Raw genomic sequence first — 22,883 nt, forward strand, 5'->3', positions numbered from 1 at the left:
AAGCAAACACTGAATTTTAACATATAACACCTTGCTTTACATATAGTTAGTTCAGCAAAATCTCAAGTCAAAAGTGGGAACCAAAACACTTTCACTGAAGAGTAAGTTTTTAGCTGGGGAATGTAGCTCAGTGGTACAGTGCTTGCCTAAGCATGTACAAGGTCCTGGATCTGGTCTTAAGCACGACATAAAATGAAAAATTAGGGCTTTTTAAAACTCTCATAAATAGCAATTGACACTCTACAACAAAACAGGTGGTAAAAAATGAAAATATCAAAATTATGTTTTACTTGTATCTGTAATTACATAAATCCTATGCATGATTTAGTCATAACAAATATTTAATTCATCCAGATTTTAAAATGGGTTTCCAGTACCCCATTTAAAAATCACATAATAAACAACTCTAAATATAACAAAGGCATGGAATTAACTATTAAAACAAAATGGACTTGGATTCAATTCCTAGGACTGCAACACACACACACACACACACACACACACACACACACATCATTTATTCAAAATTCTCCATCCATATGCAAACTGAATCTTGTGGGAAAATTAGGGATTTTTTCAAGAATAACATGACCATCTGGCCTTTCCCTAACACAATGGCTTTAGAGGCATATCATTAACCTTTTCTCTCACATACATCCAATCCACTCATAGATAGATATATACACATTCACACCCAAAAGTCCTGGATGAGAAAAGGATATAGAAATATGAAGATTAATTTGAACAGTGATAGAATTGGGGAGTCATTTTTTTCTCATTTTAATTTTCATTAATACTACTAAAAATATTACTTGTATAGCAACTAACAAAATGAGAAATATGAAAGCCTCTAAATCTCAACTTTCTTTACATTCTTTTACAACCATTAAAATATGAGGCAGGTTCACATACCTCTTCTTTAGTCAAATGCTGTTCTCGCATTACATCCATATAAGTCCTAGCATTCATTTTAGGATCAGGGGTCTTCCCTCCTGCAGAAAAGAACAGCAACAGGACAAGAGTACAATAAATAAAAAATAATTAGGTTCAAATGATTTATCTGCCCTGCTCTAATGTTATGTTATTCCAAAATCATTTAATTTATTTTTTGATAGAAAAACTTTAATAATTATACATCTTACTTTTTATTGAGTTTGCTGATCAATTTAACCTGTTTGAACACAAACATATCTACAGCAGTTTAAAACAAATACTTTAATGCATATAAAAACAAAATGACAGCACAGTTTAGTCTTCAGAAGTGATGGGTTCCTGGGTTGCTAATCCGGAATACGTACACTTTCGTGCCTTTGTCTCCATCAGCAGTTCTGACTTCAAGCAGCAGAATAGAAGCCTAGAAAATTATCTCTTTACCATTAGTAACACTTTGGAAAGATATTTATATTCAAAACATTACCTGTTGCAAGCTGTTAAAATCCTGACTACAAATAACTATGACTAGACAAGTTCTTCATACAGTGTTCTAAAATATTTGTAGTTTAGAAAATCTGATTTTTAAAAAATATACCTATAATCTTATTCTGATGTCACGTTACTAAAAAGGGCTTCGTGTTTTTAAAAGTTTCCTTGACCCAGAAACATTTTTCTTAGAAACTATAAATTACAACTGGAAACATTACTTAAAATACATTACTTCTACCAGTTTTTAATGATGCACACAGAAGAAAAGTGCTGTACAAAGAGATGTGTTAGTCTCTTGGTTAAAGTTTCAGCATTTGCTTTTCAAATTTTGAAATATGTTAAAGAAGCCCAAATAGTACATTATAAGATTCACAGAGGCACACTATGCTTCAGAAATGTGATAATTAGCTATACAAGAAGTATAGCATCATAATTTAGGATAAAATAATAAAATTCTAAGACATTTCCTAAGCTGAAGATCATGCCCAATTGGCAGTGTCATTCTTTCTGACACTAGTTCTGATAAGACTTCCTTTGGAATACTTTTTCACCATAATCTAGAGAGGATGTGTTGAACTGCACCCTTAAGAATGCAGACAGGACTGGCATATAGCAGTACTGCTGTAGGAAAGAAATTAAGGACAGTTAGTATGGGCCTGTGAATTCTGACATACATGTTTAAATCAATTACAATTATGCAAGTAAAAAAAAAAGAATATCCCTACTAATTCATGCAGGCTGAAAATCTAATTTGTAAACCTGCAGCCAAATCTAATTTTAAGAAACAGGCACCTAATTTTGACTGTGAAACTCAACTCACCTGAGGAAAGCTTCCATCAGGCTCACTATGCCCCTTGTGCTGACTTGCACACTAAAATTAGCAAAACAGACTCCAACTATTAAAAATATCAAAGTCTTTGTATACATACTTTTGTTTTAACTTTAGGTATGCTTAGAGCAAAGTAGGAGCATTTACTAAGCTATATTTAGAACAATATTGGGGGAGCTCTAGTGTGAGAAACAGTTTCTCAAAAGTAACAATCCTAAAACTCTAGAATTTGGAATGAAAACTTTCAATAATTTGAAAGTATATTGAGCAGAAAAACACATTTGTTCAAAGTATAGAAAGAGTACCCAAAACAAAAGTAAAAGAAAAACCTTTAACCCTTTGCGTTTCTATGGCATTGGCTCATTATTTTCTTGTCCTTCTACCTGGAAAGAAAACTTGCATTATAAAGATGAAGAATATGGCATCTGTGACTTCAACCAAATCTACACAAATCTATAATAAGGGGGATTTTAAAAAAGAAAAGCAAATTCATAAGCATGCCAAAAAAAATCAAAGGGCTAAAGACAACTTAATACAAATAAATTTCTGAATACTTATAGAAAAGTGGGAAAGAATTACCATCTGCAAAAGGATCAAGACGCTCTGGGGAAATTATCATGGTCCTCCTGTGCTTTTTGTATTCATCTTCCCGGTCTGCAATCTTTGGAGGCCGGTGCTCAGCAAATGGGTCATACTAAAAAGACATAAATCTCACTTAAAACCCACTTCATTAAATAACCAAATAGAATATCAAACACAAAAACCATAGCATTATAAAACACAAGGTTTAATACATGACTACTGATGAAAGAAATAGTCTCTAACATTTCATAAATCTTAATATGGAGAAACAAGGCATAGGGAAATTGTGTGTCTATGTGTGTGTGTATATACACAAATATATGTATCTCCACATTTTCACAGTTCAATGCTTCCAAAAATGATTACCTTTCCAAAATTAACTAGGTGTTACTTCTAAATCAACTCTACTTAAAAACATTTTAAGAGTTGATTCCTAAAGTGTATTGGCTTCCATAAAAATTCAAACATTCACTTTTCTTCAGCAGAATAAACTAGGATTTTTTTTAATTGTTGGTTGTTCAAAACATTACATAGTTCTTGATACATCATATTTCACACTTTGATTCAAGTGGGTTATGAACTCCCATTTTTACCCCATATACAGATTGCAGAATCACATCAGTTACACTTCCACTGATTTACATTAAACTAGGGTTTTAAAACAAATAAAAAGGTCACCTGTTCTGTTGACTGTGGTATATCATTAAGCAATGCCACAGGGGCATGATATCCTGGCTTCTTCTGACCAAGCAAACTTGTAGATGATGAGTAGTCATCGTCATCCTGCAATGAAATTCCCAAAAATAAAACAAAGAACTTAAAAATTAGCATAATGAAATTTTAATTTCAAATTTGGCAGCTACAAACAGCTTATTTGAACATTTTCCTATTTCCTTAATTTTTTTGACTACTGTTTTTAAACAAAGGTTTGTTTTGTGGTCACAAAATAAAAAGTAATTTTAAACGTATCTGTTTCCTTAATAATATATTTAATAAACAGTACACTGTCACATACTAGTGTTAGTCTCAATTGTAAAAAAAAAAAGCAACAGCAGGTACTTCTGAAGATCTTAATGCTTCTTATTTTTTATTTAAAAACGAAAGGACAACTTTCCCCTTAATTTCTGGAACATATAGCCATTATTCTCTTACCATCAGACTATGAGAACTCAGAATGCTAGTCCCTTGATTGGCTTCTAGAAAATTCCACCTTTGGTATTTTTAAATTTCTTTCAAGGAAAAGAAAAGGCCCAAACTGCTAAGTAAAACATGACCTGAATTTCATAATAACTAGTTTGACTAATTAGTTTGAGCATCTAAACACATAAAGTCTGTCTGTTACAAAAATCACACAAAAGAATGGCTGGAAGGGCTGGGGTTGTGGCTTAGTGGTAGAACACTTGCCTAGCATGTGTGAGGCATTGGGTTCGATCAGCACCATATAAAAGTATTGTGCCCACCTATACCTAAAAACATATATATTAAAAAAAAAAAAACAGCAGCTAGAAATTTAACCCCATCTATATGTTTGGGATGGTGGGATAAAATATAAGCTTCATAAAATATATTTTTAAAATAGTGATAATATTTTCATAATGAGAGGTTGTCATTCTCCATAATAACCAAAACAGATTCAAAAAGCCTATGACTATTCATGTTTCTTGCTTTCTCATGGGGAGGGAGTTAATCAGGGGAGGAGGAAGCTTGCTCTTATAGAATTTGTAACTTACATCTTCAAGTTCAGTTGCAGCAATTGATGTCACATATCCAGCAAATCTGCTATCACTTCCACCATAAATTTCCTGGTCATAATAACCAGTGGAATCAAGGCCCACTCCTTGAGCTTCATCAAGAGCTGCCTTCTTGCCTTGAATTTCTCGAATCTGTGCTTCAATATCTATAAGACAGAAAACAGAAACGCTCTTAATTTCATTTTTCCAAAAAGGTATCAACATAATGCAGACATTTAAAATAACTGCCACATATAATGGGTAAATATGATTGTAACAAGCACATAATACATATACATTTAATACATCTCCTCACCTCAACAAACTAATGCAAAGAGCTGTTTACTATCAACAACTGCAAATTATCCTCACCCTTAGAATGGATTGCCAAAAATATTCATAAATTATTGAATTTTAAACCTTTCTCACTGAAAGATTGATGTTATTGATATTGATTAGGACCCAGAACTACACTCAAGATTTTACTTTTTCCCCCATTTTTGAATGCTGGAGATGGAACCCATGGCCTTCCACACACGATACAACTGTTCTACCCCTGAGCTACAGTCCCAGCCCTCACTCAATGTTATTTAATCTCAACACTACCAAGGATGTAAACACAACAGTACTGAGCTGGGTGCAGTGGTATACATCTGTAGCTCCATCTACTGGGGAAGCTGATCATTTGAGCCCAGGAATTCATGGTCAACCTAAGCAAGAAAGTAAGACTATCTAAAAAAGCAAAAGTGCTGTGGAGAGTTATTCAAACTTGAATTACAACAAAATCACCTACAGATTTTATTTAATGTGGTAGCCTGGGTCAGACCCAAGTGTCTGCATTTCTAACAAGATCCCTCCCCTCATGTAATGTCCTGGTCAGCTGGAACCAAACTCTGAATAATAATACAAGAGCAGTCTAAATTCTTTAGCATGGAGTTCAGGACTGCTACGGTTTGGTTATCATTTGTCCCCTGAAGATTCATCATGTACTTAATGGAGGCTTGGTCTCCAGTGTGGCAGTGCTGAGATGGTAGAACTTTTTAAAAGGTGGGGACTAGAGGAAGGTTATTAGGGTAGCATTGCCCTAGAAATTAATTAACACTGGTCTCACAAAGTAGGTTATTTCTCCAGAGTGGGTTGTTTTAAGAGATCATGGCACCTCCCCAACTCTCTCTTGCTTGTCTTGCCATGCAATCTCTTCCTCCTAAACATAATTCATGATGCTAGGCACCATGTTGTGATATAGCCACAAGACCCTCACCAGAGGCTAAACAGATGGGTGTATTCAATCCAGAACCTTTACCTTCTAATACTGTAAGCTAAATAAACCCTCTTTACTGTGTAGAATACCCAGCCTCAGGTGCATTGTCATAGAAATAAAAAAAAAAAGACAACAGCCCTACATGATTTGGCTGCAATCAACATCTCCATAGTTTTGTGATTAAGTTTAATTAAGCTCTGGAATCAAAATGTCTCCCTTCAAATAATGGCTCTCTCTACTAATTAATAATTAACTTAATCTATGAGTATAGTTTTCTACAACATAAAAAAATTTAAGGATTAAATGAGACAATAAACATAAATGCTTAAGTATTCAATAAATGAATTAACTCTTGCTACATCTTATCCTTTTTATTAATGTTTCTTTTAGTTGTAGTTGCACACAATACCTTAATTTATATGTAGTGCTGAGGATCGAACTCAGGGCTTCGCACATGCTAGGCGAGCACTCTACCACTGAGCCACAACTCCAGTCCCTATATTTCATCCTTTAAACACTTAAGCCATCAGTCTGATATTTAAATGATGCATATCTGAGACCAAGGGTGTAGCTCAGTGAAAGAACACTTGCCTAGCATGAGCATGGCCCTGGATTTGATCCTCAGCACCACAAAACAAAACAAAAAAACCCCTCAAAAACAAAAAACACATCTGGTGAATGAAGCATCAATTTTTCTCAACTGCTTTCCAAACTTCCCCCAATTTTTATTTATTCATTTATTTCAGTGCTGGGAATCAAAACCAGGGACTTGTAAGCAAGCTACTGTTGAGTTATACCCCTCACCCCACTCCACCATATTTCTCCATCTATTATTATTCATCAATTGTTTCTGTATGAGATAGAACAAATGTATGTATATATGTAAATTTTGCAAAAACATTTAAAACTAAGTTACAAAGGGGATGGGGTTGTGGCTACATAAAAATAAATAAATAAATAAATAAATAAAGGTATTGTGTCCAGCTACAACTAAACAATAAATATCTTTTTAAAAAAACTAAGTTACAGATACTTTACCCTTAAAGATTTCTGCATATATTTCCATGTTTAAGACACTGTCCTACATAACCACAACAGCATTCACTTTGATCTCCCCAAATGCCCTAGCAGCATCCAAGATTAGAGATGATTTTGTTTTATGTTTTTTGTTTTTAAATCCACAATCCAGTCAAGAACCAGACACTAAGCCAGGCAGAGTAGCACATGCCTGTAATCCCAGTTATTAAGGAGGCTGAGGCAGCAGAATCACAAGTTCAAGGCCTGCCTCAGTAACTAAGTGAGATCCTATCTCAAAACAAAATAAAAGAACTGGAGATGTAGCTCAGCTGGTAGAGCACCCCCAGGTTCAATTTCCTGTCCCACAAACGAAAGAACCAGGCATTGCATTTTGTTGTCATTTTCTTTAGTCTTCTTTAAATATAAGACTAGTTTTCCATCCAGTTCTCGCCTGATCCTGTGTGATACCAGGTAACTTTAAATTACAAATTAATTTCGTTTTGATAACTTAATAATACATAGATGTATAAATAAATAAGTTTCTACTGCAAATTATTTTTTTTAGTTGTAGTTGGACACAATGCCTTTATTTATTTTTATATGGTGCTAAGGATCGAACCCAGCACCTCCCAGAACCGAGCACTCTACCACTGAGCCACAACCCCAACCCCTGCCAATTATTTTTTAATATTTACTTTTTAGTTATAGGTGGACACAATATCTTTATTTTATTTGTATGTTGTGCTGAGGATCAAACCCAGTGCCTCACTGCTACCTCTGAGCCACAACCCCAGCCCTGCAAATTATTATTTTAAGGCCTAACAAAGAGTCACAATTCTTGCTAACCCTTTGTCCAACTGAATTAAGCCCCCTTTGATACCAGGCACTTTTAAAAAAAGCTCATTCACTAGCTGCAAGAATCAAAAGATTCTTGGCATCGTGTAGCTGTCCAGTCCCATTCCCCCCAGCTAAAAAAGAAATCATCCTACAGTTCCTTAAGATGGTTATGGTAAAGAAAATGGGGGCTGGGGATGTGGCTCAAGCGGTAGAGCGCTCACCTGGCATTCGGGGTGCTGGGTTCGATCCTCAGCACCACATAAAATAACATAAACATGTTGTGGCCACCAAAAACTGAAAAATAAATATTAAAAAATTCTCTCTTCTCTTTAAAAAAAAAAAAAAAGAAAATGTAACAACTTTTTTCAGTCCAAAGCACAGGTGGGCCACATTTCCCCTTATGAAAAGGAGCAGGAGCAGTTTTAAGGAATTCAAAGTAATGTAATGGGTTTACTGCCAAACTCAGCAGCCTCAGTTCGTTTGTTTTTTAATCAGATCTCAAAGTTCTTACAGTGTGTCACATCACCATCTCCACTGGTATTACTTTTTTCCTGTGTCGCATCTCTCAAAACCATTACAACAGGGCTGGGGCTGTAGCCCAGTAGCATAGTGCTTGCCTGGCATGTGTGAGGCACAAGTCTCAGCACCACATAAAATAAATAAAGGTATTGTGTGTGTCTATATAATTTAAAAAAAAAAATTACAACAGGCAGGCAGAACTACTTCACTTGGGTAGGTGATTCCTTTTGCCCTTGTCTCTAATTTTGTTTCTGTTTTTATTAAGGGGAGGGGGGCGTTGGATATTGGAGGTGTGTATCAGTGGTAGAACATGCACTTAATATGTGCAAAGCCCTGTATTCAATTACCAACACCAAATTTGGAAAAAAAATTAAATCCATTTGCCCCTCTACCCACTTGCACCACTTTTTTATTCCCAGAGGAACAGAAACAAAACCACTCCAACATTAGAAAAACTGGCTAAAGGATAAGTGATAATTTACTCATTTTTTTTTCCTTTCTAGAAAATCTGAGGCCTCCACATCCACCTGCAACGTGCACATACTATTTTTAACTAAATGGATTGGGGGGGGGTTGTTTTTAATGACTGAAAATGCTACTTTCATCAATATTCAGGCAGAAGACATGAATGGGTTAGTCAAGCCAGCCAAACAGTCTGCATTCTCTCCTCTACAGCATTACCACCTAAATCAAAATGACTTGATACACAAATTAAAAAGGTGAGGTCCTAGACCTGATGTACATTTAGACAGAACTTTCAACCCAAGAGCCCAGTTCATTAACAAACATCCCAGGAAACTACTTTACTTGGCCCTTCAACCCCTCCATTTCCAGCCCCAGCCCACCAAATATCCAATTTAAAATATAATTTTAAGGCTGGGATATAGCTCAGAGTTTTCAGTAACTAGCCTCTCTCATTTGGACAATATATTTACTCAGAAACTTACCTGTTTATTTTATGTACCTGCTAATAGCAAGTTTTCTAATTACAAAGGCTCATAAAACATTATATGAAATCCAGGCATTGTTTTCCTTCTCTGCTAGAAACCATGAATAAAAAATTTTTTAAAAAGCCTAATGAGTTTTGTAATGCATCATGAACTGCTGCACATTTATACAGACATCTTATCCACATTATTAAGATATCAGATTCCTTGAAGCTCAGCAGCTTGTTAGGCAAGTTAACAGAATAATTAAAGACTAGAAAACTCATTAATTATTTAATTAACTATGTGCCAGAATATCAAACATGATACACTCAAATATTTATAAGCAAACAGGTTTATGTCATTACATTCATAAATAAGGTAACCTTTTTTCTTCCCCTTTTGGTATCGTGGATGCTTAACCACTTGAACCATATTTCCCAGCCCATTTTTATGTATTTTTTTAGTTAAAGACAGGATCTCACTGAGTTGCTTTTTTTTTTTTTTAATTAAAGACAGGGTTTCACTGCGTTGCTAACTGCCTTGCTAAGTTGCTGAGACTGGCTTTGAACTCCTAATCCTCCTGCCTGAAGTCTCCAGAGCCAGATGAAATAAGGTAACTTTATATCTTAAGTTTCACTTTCAAGATACTAAGTAGAAGAGGTAAAGCAATGGAAGGACATTAAAATCGGAGCTATGGGTTACAATGTTCATTAGGTTTTGCCCTGTATTTTCCTGTATATTAAAATATTTCATAATAAAAAGGTAACTTTCCACCAGGCACAGAGACACACGCCTGGTATCAGCAGCAACTTAGGAGGTCAGACTAGACAGCTTAAGCAAAACCCTGTCTCAAAATAAAAAATAAAAAGGGGACCTAGCTCAACAGTAGAAGGCCCCTGGGGTTCAATCCTCAGCACAAAACAACAACAAAAAAGGTAACTTTCCCTGAGTCTGAGGCTGGCCTCAGCAATTTAGCAAGATCCTCTCAAAATAAAAAGGGCTAGGGATGTAGCTCAGTGAGTGGTAAAGCAGCCCTAGATTCAATGCCCACTACTGCTAAAGCCGGGAGGGGGGGGGGGGTCATTAAGAACTTCTATCCCCCATCCATGCCAGCAAAGGCTTATAAAATTCCACTTGAAACTTTATGAACATTTCTGGGATGGAAAAAGAAAGTTGTCTTTAACTCCGTATTTTCAATGTTAACAACTAAATTATAGCTACTGGTGTTAAGTATTCCTGTAGTTTCTTAAATATGAAAATGCTAATCTCTCCCTACTTCAATTTTGACCAAAATAAAACAAATCCACTGTTCCAGCCTAAACCCATTCCCTTAGGACTCCCTGTCATCCAACACATTCATATCTCTCACACACACACACACACACACACACACACACACACACACACATATACTCCGCTAAGTGACTGGGCAAGAGGAGAACTGGACCTCTTAGTGGCTACACATAAATAACAACTGCCAAGAGCTAGCACTTTAACCCATCTGAATCCATAAATGTGCCTATCACCATATTACTGTATATATCAATACTTTTGCTACTGGGGCTGAGGATGTGGCTCAGCTCAGTGGTAGAACATGAGCTGTGCACAAAGCCTTTGCTTGATCCCCACCACTGCAAAAGGAAAAAAACAAGTTTGTGCCTTTTTATTAACAAGTAGTATTTCATATATCATAGTGTTTATCTTCTAGTAGAAGTAGATTTATTTGCAATCTGAAATGATTACAAATAAGATTGCTATAAATATTCTACATGGGTATATGTGAACATGGTTTTTATCATCACTTAGGTAAAATCTTAGGGAATGGTATTGCTGGGTTCTATTCTAAGTAAATGTTTAATCTTGTAAGAAACAGGCCTTTGGGAGGTTTATATTCACAAGATTAAGACAAGAGCTGAAGTACTCTACATAACAAAGGAAGAATTTTGAAAGATGAAATGGAGAAGAGGAAAGAGGAGAGATTAGGGAACAAGATGAAGAGAAGCTGGGACAAGTTTAGATTATAAATTCCATAGTAATAAGGTGTTAGAAAGGGAGGCTTAAGGGAGTAGAAATATTTAACATGGATTTCTAAACACCTGACATCATTTCTAGTCCCTGCCCCAATACTCATCTCACCTCATCTTCAGTAAAACATACTAATTGGGAGTAGAACAGGGATACATGGTAGAACTCTTAGCTAGAAATTCTGAAATCATAAAAAGGAAGCATGAATAAATACCCAGTCTGTCGGAGATTTAAAACCCCAAAACTGAAATTATGGGCAGTCCTTCAAATCCTGAGTTGTCATAGTCTAAGTGTAGTTTTTAAAAAACGACTTAAGACAAGCGAGGTGCATGGTACATTGCCTGTAATCCCAGCAGTTCTGGAGGCTGAGGCAGGAGGAGACAGAGTTCAAAGCCAGCCCACCAGCCTCTGCAACTTCATGGGGCACTTAGCAACTCAGCAAAGTCTCTAAATAAAATATTAGAAAAAGGCTGGGGATGTGGCTCAGTACTTAAGCACCCCTGGGTTCAATCTCTGGTACCAAAAAACAAAAACAAAAAAGTCTCAGACAACAGATCAAACTAACAGTTAAGAACATGAGATTATGAGATTTTTATTCACCAAAGAACCTGCAAGAGACATGCCAAAGGCTTGAAGTAAACTGTCAAGAATAAGGTCTTTCTTCTAGTTGGCATGGTGGTACACCTCTGTAATCACAGTAACTATGGACACTAAGGAAAGGGGATTGCAAGTTAGAGGCCAGCCTAGGCAACTTAGAAAGACCCTGTCTCAAAAAAAAGAGGGGGAGGCATTGGGAGCCAGACACAGTGGCACATGTCTATAATCCCAGCAGAAGGATCGGAAGTTCAAAGCCAGCCTTAGCAACTTAGGAAGACACAGTCTCAAAATAAAATAAAAATTAAAATATAGGGTTGGGGATATGGCTCATTAAGCTCTCTGGGTTAAATCCCTGGTACCAAAAAAAAAAAAAAAAAAAAAAAGGTTCAGTTTGTAGCTCAAGAGGCTGAGCACCCTTGGGTTCAATCCCTAGTACCAAGAAAGTAAATAAGTAAAAGAATAAGGTCTTTCTTAAACTGCTACTCTGATTTTAAGATATGAATATCACTGGGCATCATTCAAAACTATTTCAGGTAGCAGATAAGCTGTTAGAAAACTGTGAGAGTACGTTTATTGCCATTTAAATTACAGTAGGAGAGAAACCAGAATATGCAACCCCTTTGTTAGATTTCCTTCCCAAGGCTAGTACAAAATAAACCTGAAGTGTGATTTGAAAACTGTACTCATTCCTAGAAAAGATAATTTTATTGGTGTTTCCCTTGTTTTGTAGGCCCCTGACATCTTTTTTTTTTTGACACAATATTTTATTTATTTTTTATGTTGTGTTGAGGATGGAAACCAGCACGCAAGCACTCCACCACTGAGACACAACCCGAACCCCTGTACGGCCCCTGACATCTTCACTGCAATATTACTGAGCGAAATCTAGATGTTTTTATTGCTGTCTTTCCCCTTTCTCTCCCGACTGTAGCAAAACATGGGACAAAGGTGTTGCAACAAATCAACTGCAAGGGGGAAATAAAAGGATGGGTGAGTAACCTTTGGATTGAAAAGATTTAATAACAGATATATGAATCACAATCTACAGGCTTTATTGTTTTCATATTTTTCTGATTTGAACAGAAAAAGTTTATAAGACAATGGGCAAAACTGAACACTAACTGGTTATTTTGTCATATTAATTTGAGATATAATAATGGCATTAATTTTTTAAATTTTCACATTTTAGAAATACATACTGAGATATTCACAGATGAAATGATATCTACGACTTGCTTTAAAATAATGGGTGGAATGCAACTCGAAATCTCACTATTATGTGTAATTACAATGGATCAATAATAATATATTAAAAACTAAAATTATATTGTATTTTAAAAACAGGTGAAAAGGACTAGTGGATGTATTAAACAAAATTGGCCCTAAATCTAAAATTCTGGTGAGAACCTGGGAGTTAATTTCATCATTCTCTGTACTTTTTCTCATATCTGAAGTTTTCAGTTTAAAAAAACTCTTTCCCCCCCTTTTCTTTAGCATGACTTTCTTAAGTTCACCTCTTCCTTTCTTGGTTTTCTCCTGCATTATCCTGAAACCAAGGCCTCTGACCCCATGCCACAAAAAATAAAAACTTATATTCTCTTGAAATGGAATCCTCTATTAAACATAAATAGAATTTTTTAGCTTTTACATAATATCCTAAATCTTAAATGTTCTAACTTCTCTGAATCTCCCCCCCCTCTTTTTGGAGGGGGCTTCTGCTTCTGTCATACTTTCAATTATCAAAAAATAAATACTCTGCTAGAAGGTACAGAAGACAGATGTTAATTAACAGCATTGATATGTTTATGGATAATCTAGGGGACTAGCATATCTGACTTCTCAATTCATTCAAAAATAGAATAGGCTGAGAGTATAGATAAGAAGTACAGAAACTGCCTAGCATGCAAAGGCCCTGGATTCAATCCCCAAAACCACCTTTCTCAAAATAATGATAATAAAATTACAAAAACTTTATCTGACATAAACATCTAATACTTTACCTGGGAATTATTTGACATCAAAGATATAACCGAAAACCCGTTGTTTGTATTTTAAAACTAGGACCTGGTGTGGAGCTACAATTCAGTTGGTAGAGTGCTTGCCTCACATGTACAAGGCCCTAAGAAGGACAGAAGGACGGAAAGAAGGATGGAAGGACAGAAGGAAGGATGGAAGGATGGAAGGGAAGGAAGGAAGGGGAGGAAGAGAGGAAGGAAAGGAAGGAAGGAAGGAAGGAAGGAAGGAAGGAAGGAAGGGAGGGAGGGAGGGAGGGAGGGAGGGAGGGAAGGAAGGGAGGAAAGGAAGGAAGGGAGGGAGGGAAGAAAAGAAGGAAAGGAAGGGAAGGAAGAAAAGGGAAGGAAGGAAGGAAGGAAGGAAGGGAAAGAAAGGAAAAATAAAAACTAAGACCTAATCTAAGCTCTAAGAATTAAACTAAAATAAAAAACTTATTGAGGCTGGGGTTGTGGCTCAGTGGTAGAGCCTCGCCTCTATGTGAGACCCTGGGTTCGATCCTCAGCACCACATAAAAATAAACAAAATAAAGATACTGTGCCTATGTATAACTTAAAAAATATTTTTTTAAAAAAACTTATGCCACTGATATAACTGTTAACTGCTTCCCAACAATTCTGGTTTCCCCTCCTGTGCCTTTTCTTCTATATCTCACATATGTCCCAGCTTATAGCATTTCTTCCTCCTTGATGCTTCTTCATTCCTTGTTTTTTAATTTGGACAGTTATTCATTCATTCCTTCTATCATAAACCCACAGGCACTCTGCCACATAGCTATACCCCCAGCTCTTTTAATTTTGAGACAGGGTATCCCCTAAATTGTCCAGACCAGCCTTGAACTTGTGATCATCCTCTCTCAGATTCCCAAGTATCTGTTTTTTCGGGTCACCGTACCTACCTACCAAGCAGGATTATTTTTGATGCACTATTTGCTGTTTATTACATGTTATAAGACAGCTCTCAGATGTTAAATTCACTGACCCCTTTTTGAGTGTCCCTCCATAAGTGAAATCTATTTTTATCTAGCCAGAAACAAGTGGTGACCAAGTATTTCCCAAACATAAGACTTTTGGGGAGGAGATAGGAATGGGAATTGAACCCAGAGGCACTCTAGCACTGAACCCTGGCCTTTCTAATTTTTATTGTTAGACAGGGTCTTGCTAAATTGCCCAGCCTCTGGAGTTGCTGGGATTACAGGTGTGTGCCACCACATTCAGCTTCAAATGAGATTTTTAAAAGACATCCCCCCCCCCAAAAAAAAAAAAAACAGGAAATGTATTCTGCAACCCAATTCTCAGGCTTTTCATTAAACAAAATCCAAATAAGACAACTAACTATAGTGTAAATTATTTTACTCAACACTATAGAAAATACTGGAAAATCAATTCTTAAACAATTAGTTCTACAGGAAGAAAAAAGTCTTTCTAAACCTGTAAGCAAATTTTACTTTCTCCTTTTTATTTTTACTAGCATATTCACACCAGAAATCTGTAATCAAGACAACAACTAAATAAAGGAAAACAAAAAATCACAGCAAGATTCAGAATAATAAAACTACTTATTCCAGTCATTCCTCAAGCAAAAAATTAAGAAAGAAACTTTTTCAGCTTTGTGGTAACCCAAATTTTCCAATTCAAGGAATTAATGGTAAAACAAGCCAATATATGGAATTTTTTGCTAAACCATCTTTCCCCTTCCAAAACAGAGCAGTGAGTGGTTTTCTTTGTATACAAAATCAGCTCAAATACTGCTAGATGCACATAAATTTATTTTTTTGGTAATGCTGGGCTTGATCCCAGCATCATATGCATGCTAGGTAAACCACTCTACCACAGCTACATACCCAACCCAATTGTACACACTCAACACAAGTTAACATGCAGAAAAGGCCCAAAACATTTGATTTGAATAAGTCTAGCTCTTTTTATCTTTCAACACTGTAAAGTATAAACCTCCCTGACCAGGGTAAAAAATTAATCAAGTTGATTAAAGAGGATGTGAAGGCTGATCCTAATAGAAATATTTGTAAAGGCTATGACAAGCTAGTTGCGGTGACAAAACACCTGTATCCCAGCTACTCAGAAGACTGAGGCAGGAGGATCGCAAATACAAGGCCAGCCTCAGTAAATCAGAGAGACCCTGTCTCAAAATAAAAATAAAAAGGGTTGGGAATGTGGTTCAGTGCTTAAGCACCCCTAGGTTCAATCCTAGGAACTTAAAAAAAAAAAAAAAGCTATGACAGTAAGGAGGGAAAAAAAAAGTTTCTGGATGGCTCAATGATGGGAATAGCCTATGAAAAAAACCATGCAGTAAAGTACTATTGTTGTACTATTTCAGTCTGAAAGCAGTATTTACTGACCTCCCAAGATGCAAGCACAAACAACTGATGCAGCCATTACATTAAAAACATACTAGCTGAGGACATACACCTGTAATCCCAGAGGCTCCAGAGGCTGAGACAAGAGGAACAAGAATTCAAAGGCATCCTCAGCAACTGTGAGGCACTAAGCAACTCAGTGAGACCCTGTCTCTAAATAAAATACAAAATAAGGCTGGGGTGTGGCATAGTGGTTGAGTATCCCAAATTCAATTCCCACTACCTGCCCTCCTCCCCACCAAAAAAATACAAACTAGAAGGTACAACAAAGAAATGTCTTCACCAGCAACATTATTTAGGATGAAAAGATCAGATAATCTTTTTCACTTAAAAAAGCAACATGATGAACTCCGAAGTAAAAATTAAGTATTATACAATTTTAAAAGTCCCTCTAGTGAGGTTCAAATCCTCTCAAATAATCCAACAGCCTAAGAACAGTTGTTGCTCTGCCTTCCTTTAATTCATCCTTCACCCCACAACTGGTGACTTTCTGGAGCAAACTGTTACATGGGAGAAGGAAAAGGGAATTTTATTTTCTAGTTATTGGAAAGCCAAAACCAAACCTTGCAGTGTTCAAAACCTACAAAAAATTGATGCTAACTCAACATTTCTTCCTTTCAGTTCAGGAGTTTCCCAGTACATAAATAAGTCTGGTTCTCATCTATCCAAGCCAAAAAGAAGTAGCAAAGCCTACCAAAGATAAATTTAAATGCCCTCTTTCTGGCTGTGGATGTAGCTCAGTGGTAGAGTGCCGGTAGGTTCAATCCTCAGTACAGCCTTTAAATAAAAAAGTTTATTAACTATTTGTGCATGTATCAAGCCCTGAGGATATCAGGGCATAATTCCCATATGCAATAATCTCGAAATAGAAGAAAAAAAATTAACAGACTGCTAAGTAAACATAATAAACATTTATACTAAGATCTACAGTAGCACAACCTTTAAAAAAGAAAGCAAGAAATTAATTCTACTCAAAGTTATAGAAATGACTTAACAATAAAAATAGACTTCTCCAGGAAAATGCCAAGACAAAAGGAGCAAGAAGCCATGTAAATATGATATGTACTTGTAAAAATGTACCACTCTGATCTATCTATCCCACAGTAATGAACAATAAATATCTTGCTTGCAAACAGCAATCAGATACTAAAACCAAATCTTCCAATATCTTCTTTTGCACCACTTAATTCACACTAATAATCCCAAATAAAATGGCAATTTTGGCCAAAAAAATGCAATCCACCAAGGCTTTTAGCTGGTTTCTAAAATGTAGGGAAACTGGTAACTCCTTCTGATTTTCCTGACCAAGGGTATGTTATAGTTAAGAAACCAATAAACAAGTAATCAAAGCTACAAAGTGCCCTCATAGGAATAATCTACCCCAGAAAAAAACAAAAATAGCAACATCGTCCTATTTTCTATTCAGTTTGCAAAAGATACATTAAAAACGGTCCTTAAGACAAATGAATAAGGCTTAAGAACACTTGTAGGTTTAAAAAGTGTTGGGATTTTCAGTTCCTCAGGGTATCCCAACTATTCAAAGCCATTCAACTTCTGGTCCTAACCAATCTTTCCAGATTCATCTACCGATTTTCTCCTTGCACCCTCTTTTCTTGCCAGAGCAGACTAACCAAGCACACCTTTCACAACTCTTTGCCTTGTTACATGATGTTCTCTCAGGCTCAGATGTTCTTCCCTAATTTAAATCTGATTGATCCTTTTAGACCAGGGACACGTCATCACCTCTGTGAAATAACTGAGCATAAATTAATCACTCCGTTACACAAAACATGTTGCTTTGACTTCTATTTATGCACTTATTTGGCCTCATAAAATAATTACGATATATACGTGTCTATTTCCCCCACCAGAATGAAATTTTGTTAGCTTTAGTCTGTTACACTCACAGACTAATACCACACACCTAGGAAGGACTGTAAAATAAATGTCTCTTTCTCGTTAGCTTCGTGTTCAGTGCAAATCTTGAATTCTGAGTCAGAAATCAAAAAAATATTGTTCCAACTTCCCATGCCCCATTTCCTGACTTATCTGAATACTCCCTCATGGACAACATTTTCCTTATTTTGTATACCACAGAACGATCAACTATCTTGAAAGCTTCGGTCATTAACAAAAGTACTATGCCTTTCCCTCTTCTGCCTGCACCTCCAACAGTCACGCAAAGGAAAACACAAATATTACACTAGAAGTGATTAAGGGAGGAAACTATCAGATTTTACGTCCAAATCATTTCGTGCAAGAAAAATCACGTAACCCGGATGCCTGAAGACACTCATTACCCGAGTTAGGAGTAACGGGCCTCGTTTTAACCAAACTCGATTTAGTGCAGCCGGAAAAGCGGCTGCCGTGTTTCAGTGCTTTTCTGGCTCTCAGATGCACAAACTATGCCCACGACAGTGCCGAGAGGCGGAAGAGACTTTCCTCCCACGCCCGTTTCCCCGAACCCTTGCCTTGGAATCCTCCTCAGCAAGCCGCCCAAACAAGGCCCTCTGGCCAGAAAAGAGAAGCAACTGTGAAGCAGCAGCATCCAAACACGGAACAAAGCGCCTGTCGGGGGTGTAAGAGTAAGGACGCCATTACGCGGGGCAGTGGCCTGCACCGCTGACGCCAAAGAGTCGGCCCCGACCCCCAAGCGCGGGACCGGCCCCTACTAATTGAACTACAGGAAGAAGCAGAAACCTAGGAAGACAAGGTCTTAGCACGTTGTCAGCGAAAAAGGCCTGTAAGTAGGGAAAGACCGCTTACCTTCGTGAGTCTTGGCGATCTTCGCCATTTTGTCCACTCGAACACACAGACGGAACTGGCGCTCCCAAGAACTTCCGCTCGTCGCCGCCGCCACGGAGAAAAATAGCGGGCAACTGCTCCCTGAGCATGCGCCAAGCGGGAACGCGCTCCGTCGGGTGACACGTGATAGAGCAGCCACCTAGATGGAACCGCGAAGTGCATTGTGGGTGTGGGAGGAGCCAGGGTTCGGCTGGGTGGCGGCTTTGGTTAAGACCCTAGAAAAGCACAGGGTAGGCGATAGAGGCTTTAAGTAAATAGCTTTGTTTGTCCAGGAGAAACCGGGGCGAAAAAGACTGGACGCTGTGGAAACACTACAATTTCAGGATTGGAAGAGACCACAGACCATCTATCCCCTTTCTCCACATTCCCTGGAAAGCGTCTTGGGGCTGAAAAAAATGAATTCTTTAGCGCGTCTTAGGTGTTGGAGTGCTCAGGGATGAGACAGTAAACACAGTCTCATCCTCCGCGCTGTAATTCAGATTCATTTTTGTTTCGATGATTTTCATTTGGGTAGGCGTTTTGTTTACATTTTGTTGTAAACAAATATTGTTTGTGTTTGTCCCAAACATTGTTGAACATCACCAATAGCCCATTAAGATAGGTAAGTTAGCCGGGCGCGGTAGCACTTGCCGGTAATCCTAGCAACTCCGAGAGGCTGAGGCAGGAGGATCGGGAGTTCGAGGGCAGCCTCAGCAACTTACCCCTGTGTCAAATAAAAAGACATTTATTTAGAAAATTAAAAGGGCCGGTACGTAGCTCAGATTGCCCCCGGGTTCAACTCTCTAGCTTCACACACACACACACACACACACACACACACACACACACACACACCCCTATCTTCACAGGTGAAAGGATTGTCACAGGATTGTCTGCAGTACTAAGTTTTCCAGAGGTCTCCTATACTAAGGAGACATCAGATTCTACCTACCCCAGGCTTGAAATAAATTTCATCTGCCTTTTAGTTATGTCTCAAATTCCAAAACTAGAGTTTTATTTCACCTAGCCTTACCATACTCTGCTCAAAGAAACAGTGCTGGGTTGTTCTCCAGGAAGAGAGAGGCACCTAGCCATCTATCAAAACCTTTCCTGGAATATAGGACCCCCTAACCACAGACAACAGAATATTTTTTTGCTAAGTCAAGATTCCTTCTTTTGGAAATATGAACTGGAAGTATGCTATTGAATCAAAAGAATCAGAAGAGAATGTTGCTTTAATAACATTACACAGAATGAAAATCCCAAACTTCTGCCCTAGACCCCACAGCTACCTTGAATCCTGAACTACCTTCAGCTACAAGCTTCTTAAGGCTAATCCTTTAAATAATAACTACTTTTCTTGAACTCACCTCTGAGTGGGTTTCTGTTTCTTTCAACTAAACTAGGCCCAATTAGAAAAAAAAAACAGCAATAAGTTAAAATATTAGTGCTAATTCATTTACTAGCTACTTTTTCTACTTAAAAGTCTGCTGAGAACTGACTTTGATTCATAATGAAGAAATGTCTAGATTCTGAGAAGGTATCCCAGAAGTATTAGATGCACAAAATTCTATGATGATCTTATGATATGTCAATCTACCTAGGCTATTGTCCCCAGTTATGAAAGCTTTGTTAATGCAATTAAAGTCCATAAAAATTGACTTTAAGGGAAATTGTCCTGGATAATACGAGAAGGTCTGATTCAATCAATTGAAAGGCCCTTGAGCAGAACTGAGACTTCCTTCATGAAAAAATTCTACCTGTGGACAGCAGCTTCAACCTGTGCCTGAGTTCTAGCCTGCCCTCACTGAAAACCTTGCCCTAGAGATTTTAGATTTGACTAGCTAGTGACCACAACTGCAAAAGCCAATTCCTTGCAATAAATGTCTTTATGTGTCTACTATGCTCAGATGCAAATGCCAAAGGTTAATTTCACTACTCATTCAAAAAATATTTATTGACGATCTGTCATATGTCAGAAATTATTTTAGGTGTTGAGAACACAGTGTTATACAACACAGTATCCTCCTGTAGTTTATAATCTTTCAAGGGCAGATTAAAAATAAAAGTGGTGTGTGTGTGTGTGTGTGTGTGTGTGTGTGTGTTACTTCTGTACTGTAAAGTGCTATGAAGAAAAATAAAAGATAATAAGGTGAATATGAACAGAAAAGGTGAGATATCTGAGATGAGATTTGAGCAGATACCTGGATGAAGTTAAGGAATGAGGACTTGTGGGAAGAGTATTTCAGACAGAGCAAGTATGGATTCTCCAAGGTGGGAATGTTCTAAGAAGTGTTCTAAGAAGAAGATTGGTATGTCTAGAGTGGTATCAGCTGGTAAGAGTGGCAAGAAATGAGACCAGAGAAATAAGCAAGGCAAAATCATCTAGGATCTTGGAAAGGCTTTATATCTTATTCAGGTGAAAGAGAAACCCACTAGAGGGTTTTAAGCAGAAAAGAAATGTGATCTAATTTGTGTTTTTTTAATGTCCATTTTGGTGCTCAATAGAGAATATATTGTGGGTTATCCTCTGTGTGTCTAGCAAGCACTCAGGGAAATTTGAATTAGGCCTGTGTAAGGAGACAAAAGCAGATGACTTTTTTAAAAATGCATATTGGGCTGGGGTTATGGCTCAGTGGTAGAGTGCTTGCCTCGAAAGTGAGAGACCCTGGGTTTGATCCTCAGCACCACATAAAAAAATAAATAAACAAAATAAAGATATTGTGTCCATGTATAACTAAAAAATATTTTTTAAAAAATGCATATTGCCTCAGGTATGACTTTTACAAATTTTCAATCTAGCCCTAACCCCCTCTCTTTTTTTTTTTAAAGAGAGAGAGAGAGAGAATTTCAATATTTATTTTTTAGTTATCGGCGGACACAACATCTTTGTTGGTATGTGGTGCTGAGGATCCAACCCTGGCCACACGCATGCCAGGCGAGCACGATACCACTTGAGCCACATCCCCAGCCCCCTAACCCTCTCTTGAACTATCCTGCTCATAAGGTCTTTCAGTTGATTGAATCAGACCTTCTCAGATTATCCAGGACAATCTCCCTTAGAGTCAATTATTATGGACTTTAATTGCAATAACAAAGCCTTCATAACAACACCCAGGGTTGGTATTTATTTGAATAACTGGGAACAATAGCATAGCTAGATTGACACATCAACTGTCTACCCTTGTTTCATAAATATTTCATATCTCAAATTCAGTGTGCCCAAATCTAAGCCAGATTCTCTTCTAATAGAGATCTCAGTGAGAAAAAGCATCATTCCCTAAGCCTCTTGGATAAAATTTGTTCCATCTTTTCACTTACCGCCCTTCCCTCTAAAATTACAAGTTACCAATATTCCTTCTTCATATCTCTTAAATCCATGACCATGCTTTCATTTCTCCTAAATTATCTTAGTTCAAGCTGTTACTAATTCCTAGTTCATGACAGTACCATTTTCTCTGCTCTATACCTCACTGCTGCTACTCCATACCTCCATTCCAGTCATCTCTGGTGCTTTTATCTGCTCTTGATAAAAGTTAAATCTGTTCATGTCTTGACTTGGATTAAAATCCTTCAGTAATCTTACTTGATACCATTGAATACCCCAATACCTGCTATTCCTTGTGCATGGAATGCTCTTTTCTTCTTAAATTGGTTAATACCTTTCTGGTCCACAGAGTGAAACCTAAGTGCTAGTTCTTCAGGAAGTCTCAGATGCTTTTTTCTGAACTACATAACACAGCGGGTATATAACTTCATCATAGCCATTATCACATTGTACTAAAACCTTTGACTTACCTATCCATCGTCTTAATTATAAAGCCTATTGAATTTTTTATTTTTGTTTTGTTTTGTCTGCGGTCCTGGGGATTGAATCCAGGGAGTAACACATGCTAGGCAAATGCTCTACCACTGTGCTATATCCCTAGCCCTTCATTTTACTTTAGAATGCTTAGGGCAGAGA

At 37.2% G+C, this 22,883-nt stretch overlaps 1 protein-coding gene across 3 annotated transcripts in view; it reads right to left on the reverse strand.

The window, feature by feature from the left end:
* Sf3b1 (splicing factor 3b subunit 1) overlaps positions 1 to 19,007 on the reverse strand; it is a 42,075-nt gene extending 23,068 nt beyond the window's left edge. Inside the window, exons 1-5 of one of the 3 annotated variants that reach the window (XM_026399339.2) lie at positions 18,902 to 19,007; positions 4,564 to 4,730; positions 3,512 to 3,616; positions 2,831 to 2,945; positions 913 to 992 (exon numbers count right to left, since the gene is read on the reverse strand). In XM_026399339.2, coding sequence (XP_026255124.1) covers positions 913 to 992; positions 2,831 to 2,945; positions 3,512 to 3,616; positions 4,564 to 4,730; positions 18,902 to 18,929 — 495 coding nt within the window. In that variant the 5' untranslated portion in view covers positions 18,930 to 19,007. Of the gene's footprint in view, positions 1 to 912; positions 993 to 1,298; positions 2,775 to 2,830; positions 2,946 to 3,511; positions 3,617 to 4,563; positions 4,731 to 18,901 lie in introns of those variants that run through there. The other 2 variants (XM_077803067.1, XM_026399341.2) reach the window with 2 other exon arrangements.
* Between the last annotated feature and the right edge of the window lie 3,876 nt (positions 19,008 to 22,883).

This window comes from Urocitellus parryii, chromosome 1 (assembly GCF_045843805.1).
Source record: "Urocitellus parryii isolate mUroPar1 chromosome 1, mUroPar1.hap1, whole genome shotgun sequence".
NCBI classification, from domain to species: Eukaryota; Metazoa; Chordata; class Mammalia; order Rodentia; family Sciuridae; genus Urocitellus; species Urocitellus parryii.